Source organism: Priapulus caudatus, unplaced genomic scaffold (genome assembly GCF_000485595.1).
Source record: "Priapulus caudatus unplaced genomic scaffold, Priapulus_caudatus-5.0.1 Scaffold97, whole genome shotgun sequence".
In the NCBI taxonomy this organism is placed as follows: Eukaryota; Metazoa; Priapulida; class Priapulimorpha; order Priapulimorphida; family Priapulidae; genus Priapulus; species Priapulus caudatus.
In genome coordinates, this window is record NW_014577158.1 from 64,405 (window position 1) to 70,609 (window position 6,205).

Genomic DNA, 6,205 nt, shown 5'->3' on the forward strand with positions numbered 1-6,205 from the left:
TAACATTGCGTAGACATGCCACTACGCAGTTTCCATAGCTACATTTATTCGCACAAGAATTTTGTCTCGACCACAGATATATATGACAACCTAAATCAAGCTATAATACAGGTGACGAGGTTTATGTGAACGTCAGCCTATCTAGAGGTGACACCTCATAGTTTTCGTGTTTTCCTGGCTTGCATACTTGCTCACAGGCTGTTCGTTAAATAAGAAATTACATATATAGATTTTTAGGCACACATCTTGGAGAACAAATTAATTTGAATGAAGCAAGCAGGATAAGCAGGATTAGCTAAAGAACACAAAGACGTGTGCGGCAAAGCAAACTTGTTAATTGAGTAACAAAAGGTATATATATATATATAAATATATATAAATATATGTGTGTGTGTGTGTTGGCCATGCACACACAGTTAAGCCTGCAAATATCTTCTTTCAAATCTGTACATGTATGTATGTTTGCAGTTACTGCAAACAAAGTAACTCCAATAACATCATAAATACATGTATATATATATACATTGCTCAAACGTATTACATATCTTCAGTGAATCATTACCAATTACAGAAAATATATAACCGATAGATACACTTTACAATCCTTTATGCACAACTACAATACAAACAGCACACATGTTGGACATACTCACGAATTTTCAAATGTGACCGTAACGTCATCTTCGTGCAACCGCCTAACGAATGCCTGAATAAATAAAAAATATAATAGAATTCAGTTAGCCAATCATTAACAGTATATAGTCAAAAACATAAACACCTAAAAACACACGTATCCACGGTATGAGTGCATAGTCAATTGCGTTGTCTATTTACCGCCAGGGGAAATAATCTAAAATGCATTACACACAAATTGTGCAGACTTGATACTTAATGGTGCTGCTAGAAATTTGTAATCTTTGGTGAGTACGGTAAAACTTAGCCAGCATCTACAGGACAAGATGCTTGCCGGATGTCACAATTTTCTAGATATTAGAGCGTTCTATGGTAACATACGTTAATGGACACTCGATTATTGATGTGCGATTGCGTACTGCATTCATGCTCAGCCGGTAATAATATATTTATCTTTATCGTGATAATAACAATCAAAGAGTAGATAAAGACTCAAGTTTCGCTTTTGGTATTGCAATCTATACAATTTTAATAGCTTTACTTGAATCAAATGAATCAGTTTCAGAATAAACTGCGTGCCACCAGGGTTCGACACTAACCCACGTCCGACCGACCTAGTCGGATAAATGCTTGGTCCGGTCGCATACAACCAGAGTGCTAGTAGCCCGACTGGTCGTGTTAGAATTGGTCATATATATTGCACTGAAAGGTCACCTCTGGATAGACTGGTTCGCGGCCGCACTGTTTGTCGCAGAGCGTGTACATTGTCTAGCAGAGCGTGAGGCCGGATACCAGTCTACCCTTCGGCAAAAACAATTATGTGGCTTCCTGCCAGCCGCAGTAGATGATCGATAAACCGAGCACTCGTGTATATGCCCGTGGTAGAATACGAATGCTGCACGTGAACTCGGCGAACGCGCAATTTAAAGCGCGGGAAACAGCATCTATGAATTCATACGATGACACACTCTTATCTAAATTAGGTTTTTCATAACAATGGTCTGGGTCTGGGCTAGTGAAATTTAGGTCAGGGCTAGTGGTTTTCCTCAGTTACTAGCCTGATGGTCTAGTGAAATAAAAAGTTAATGTTGAACCCTGGCCACTAGCCTTCTCAAATATTATTAGGAGAAGAGAAACATAACAGTGTTAGGATGTTTCACAGAATATAAATGCCCGGTAAACGTTCAAGGAACAAAAACTGAAATTTCTACTACTAGTGCTAGCTAGCATGAGCGACTTCTGATTACTGCCATTACTTTTACAGATCTGCCAACCCCCAAAATGGTCAAAGTGTGAGATTTTATTGTTCAGGCACGAAGTGCTCAAAATTGAGGGCCCAGAGGGCCCGAAACCACTAGGGGGTCCGGGGCATGCCCCCCCGGAAGATTTTTGATTTCTAGAAGCCTAGAAATGCGTTCTCCTGCTATTTGGGAGGCATATTTTGACACTTTTTCTGCCTCGAAATATGTGTTTTTTTCCCAGCAGCCATCACAAATTTTGGCTCAAACCACAAATGTTCCGATTAGATCGCGGTCACGTCTTCATCTGTTCATATTCATTGTATATATTGAGGCTAGCAGCGATGTTATCCCATAAAAATTGATGGATATTTAGCCCAAACCACATAACTACGATCATATTTTTTAGAAACTGATTTTATTTGTAATGCGTGAGATTTCCTTGTCATTGCGTGAGAACGTGAGACGGCGTCTGAATGCTTGAGACTCACGGCGAATGCGTGAGAGTTGACAGGTCTGCTTTTAGTCAATGACAATGACAAATACTGAAAATTGAAATATAATGACGCCTAATCATCCCAGGCTTGCATGGAGTTGATGACTAATGCACTGTTTTCTAATTATAGACAATGACGTGCAACGCGATTTGTACTCTGTACATGCACTAATATATCATTTAAAACTATGCATTATACGATTTCTTTTTTCAATATATTATATAGTGATATTCGTAATACTATCAGCATCAGACACGAAAAATCAAAAATAATTCGTAACTTGTAGTTGCACTTTGACTTGGGATAGGCGCGGAGAGTAATTGATAATTCCTTATTTGTTGAGGTTATTCAAGCTTAACTTCTTGTTAAATAGACACAGAAAGTAATGGAAAATAAACTAAAAGCGTGCAACTAATCAACCCTCAGATTTTTATAAACTATTTTCAGTGATTTACCTTGTAATAAGCTCCATTTTCACCGCAAACTTCAACCTCTAACGCGTCAGCTTCCATCTTAGAATTCTCAGAGCAACATGGGATGCGTAACTTTATCCAAATCGCCCATTGGACAGCTGCGAGACAACCAGAATGAACAAGTGCTCCAGAAACAAGTAATAGATACGTGCAGGAACCATTGTTTATTAAAGTATTGTACAATTTAATTTTAATATAAATAAGTATATGTTAACGTGTAAATATGTTTATCCGGATATATGTCAGCAATCAGTTGTATAGACAATTAATATTTATAAAGCCATAAACTTTTTATTTGGACAAAAAATACAAAACTATATACCGGTACCTGTATTGCCTATTGGTACTCTGTACTCTGTACTCTGCATTGTAATTTTTCTTCACTAAAATGGGAAACATAGCACATAACTATCACACAACTATCACACTAGCATAAGTGGTCCTGTTCGCCTGTCTTAGACAATTTACAGTACTAGACAGGGGTGAATCATGAAGGGAGGGTGCATGGGGTGCCGAAGATATGCGTGTATGGTATCCTCACATATTTTTACACATTTACAGTTGCAATCAAATGAGCTTTCACCATATAATTTACTTTTAATGTACTTTATTTATTATTTATATGACGACACCAAATTTAGTCACACTAAAAAGAAAGGCACGTACGTAGTGGCAAAAGAGCGGTCCTAACCCCTCCCATCTCGGATCTGCCCTGGATCTGTCCTTGCCATAACAATTGCATTTTTTTCGATGTTATTTTATTCGTGGTAATTTTTTGTTCTAAGTATTTTTATAAGTTTGTGATAATTATTTTTTTGTTCTAATAGAGCATAATTTTGTGGTATTAATGAAGCATAGCATTAACGTGGGATTTCGAGAACTCTCAATTTGAGTCAAAATTTCCCTTATCATTATAGGACCTACTTATGACATTCGAACAAACAACATACAGCACATATCAGAAAATTCCAAATTTCTTTTTCTCTGCCGAACAATAGCTCCGACAGCTAGTGAGCAAAATTTTTGTATGCATGCAGTAGTTGAAGCGTTTATTGAGTGCCCATGCAGTCTTGAAAAAATTGTGTTGTACAATCAGTCTGGTGTAAGAATTAATTCTATCAGACCTGTCAAAAATTTCGATATTGCATGCTCTGCCATACATGTTACTATATCTTGTAATGTTTTGTGCCAAACGCCTGAATGCCAATTTTCATCTATTTAAAACTATCAATACATATATCCAACAGGTTCGTGGGTAGCATGAGAACAGAGATATTCGACAAGGAACATATACACGCTTAGATTTATTATGTCTGCACTTGAGAATTTGCTTCTGTCCCACTTTACCTGCTTCCAGGAGGCTGCACGCGTTCTATTATAGTTATAATAGTCAAACGGATTATGCTGATTGGTCGACATTGTCATCACACTGAGGATTCTCGAATAGTTAAAGGAGGGGCTCAATGGCCCTTTTCGTACGCCGGATTCCGGCTATTTAGAGAGTATTCGTGTACGCCGACGGTGCGGTACGCCGTACGCGGGCGACGACAGATTAACGTGTTCCTACGCGTAATTGATACTATAATCGGGATTGTGTTATTTTACATCGAATCTTCCTGCCCAATTTTTAATATGCTTGATCTATTTACCCTGCTAAACTGCGAACGAGGGACTTGTCCCGCACGTAGGATCCGCGGACAGACGCGGAATCATTCGCAAATCCAGTCGTGTACCAGTCTAATGTTAATGAATGTATACACCGGAATTATGCCCTTGTCGTGGGTTGTGCCATTCTGGGACGGATTAGGGCCATTACGCGCTTTTTCCTGTGGATGAAGTGTTGAAGAAGCGCAAAATATATATACTACCAGGCGCGGATTTTGAATGGGGGCACATCTCGGCCTGCCCCCGCTTTTGAACCAAAATAAATAAAACAAATTAGACATTATTAAAAAATTGAAAAATTACAAAATTACAAATATTACCTCTTTTACTCAATTTCAATGGTTGTAAATAAGGTGAAAGATGACGGTTCAGTCAGAAATTGGGACATCATTGCACTATTTTCATGTTTAACATAAAAACCTATTCAAATTTGTCATCGTCTTCTGAACTTTCCTGCCAAAGAAAACATTCGTCAGAGTCATTACAAGCAATTTGTTTTACATTTGTCTAGAGATATATTTCTCGGCCTAGCACTAGTTATAAGTCATACTCGTATGTAACCGGTGTTTCATTAGAAGAAAAGTAACTATTTTATTTGCTTCTGTAATGGACATACAGCCACTACTCATTATTTTTTTTTTTTTTTTTTTTTTTTCTTTTTCTATTACAACATTCTTTCAAGTGTGAATATATTCGATGTTTATCACAGATATTTTTTTTTAATGCCATATTTTGCTATAGCATGCATATAGTTATTTGACATGTAATGTGCTTCTGTAATACCACAATGATTACATGTCAGAAACTATATAAGGTTTAAAACATTTCAGCTGTAAGTAATTTCTCAGGTTACATTTGACGGTCATTGCCTCCCACCCCCCGCCCATACCGAAAGGCTGGTCACGCACTGATCAAATTTAACACATAAATGTATTGCTGCAATATGAGTTAAAATACCCTCTTACAGTATGCCCCAGATTGCCCCATTTTCAAGCCTAAAGAGTGCAAAAACCCCCCAGCGGGCGTGATACAGGGGCCGGTCTAGGGGGTCGGACCCCCCCTGCTCGCGCCAGAAAAAACGCATCTGAGGGGCGTCTAAATTTCAAAATTTCTGGCCCCCCCTTCGCGTTCTCGTAAAGTTAATGGGTTACGGGCTTAGACCCCCTTGTCCAAATCCGTGTAACACGCCCCTGCCCCCCCTCACTCGCTTCGCTCGCTCAGGCTTGGCTCGTGCTGCCCTTCTCTGCCGGTTTATACCCCACATCTTCACTTACATTATTGCTCATTTGGTGCCCCCTCTTTTTGAACATTCTTGGATCCGCCCCTGCTCACTTACCAGGAGTAGCATCACACAACCAAGAAGACAGCGACAGAAGGCAAACAAATTCACAGCCAGATTGCCGACTTCCTGGCATAAAGTCCTTGTACCTTTCTTCAATTATTTGCCTCTAACAAGCATGACCATTAAGGTGTTATTTATTGCTTACCTAATAAATTAAGTGTGCCATGAATAAGTTAATAAATGTTGTTATATGCGACTATTGGTTACTGTTTTTTTTTCTTTGATTATGTATTATGTCGGGTGCTGGGCTGCATGGGTTAAATAGTATTCCAATGCCAGCCCAAATTATGGAGACTATTCAGTGCCCACTGAAAATTAGAGAGTATTCCGGTTGCCAAGGGGGGGGGGCATGCGCCC

At 38.9% G+C, this 6,205-nt stretch overlaps 2 protein-coding genes across 3 annotated transcripts in view; one reads left to right on the forward strand and one right to left on the reverse strand.

Annotated features, from left to right (window-relative positions):
- LOC106805047 (fragile X mental retardation syndrome-related protein 1-like) overlaps positions 1-3,236 on the reverse strand; it is a 33,157-nt gene extending 29,921 nt beyond the window's left edge. For both annotated transcript variants that reach the window (XM_014806519.1, XM_014806518.1), the window contains exons 1-3: positions 3,170-3,236; positions 2,824-2,939; positions 654-706 (exon numbers count right to left, since the gene is read on the reverse strand). In XM_014806519.1, the coding sequence (XP_014662005.1) occupies positions 654-706; positions 2,824-2,939; positions 3,170-3,209 (209 nt within the window). In that variant the 5' untranslated portion in view covers positions 3,210-3,236. The remainder of the gene's footprint in view (positions 1-653; positions 707-2,823; positions 2,940-3,169) is intronic.
- A 2,727-nt stretch (positions 3,237-5,963) lies between these two features.
- The window catches only part of LOC106805018, a 7,882-nt gene continuing 7,640 nt past the window's right edge, over positions 5,964-6,205 (forward strand). Inside the window, exon 1 of the mRNA XM_014806486.1 lies at positions 5,964-5,975. Within this exon, the coding sequence (XP_014661972.1) occupies positions 5,964-5,975 (12 nt within the window). The remainder of the gene's footprint in view (positions 5,976-6,205) is intronic.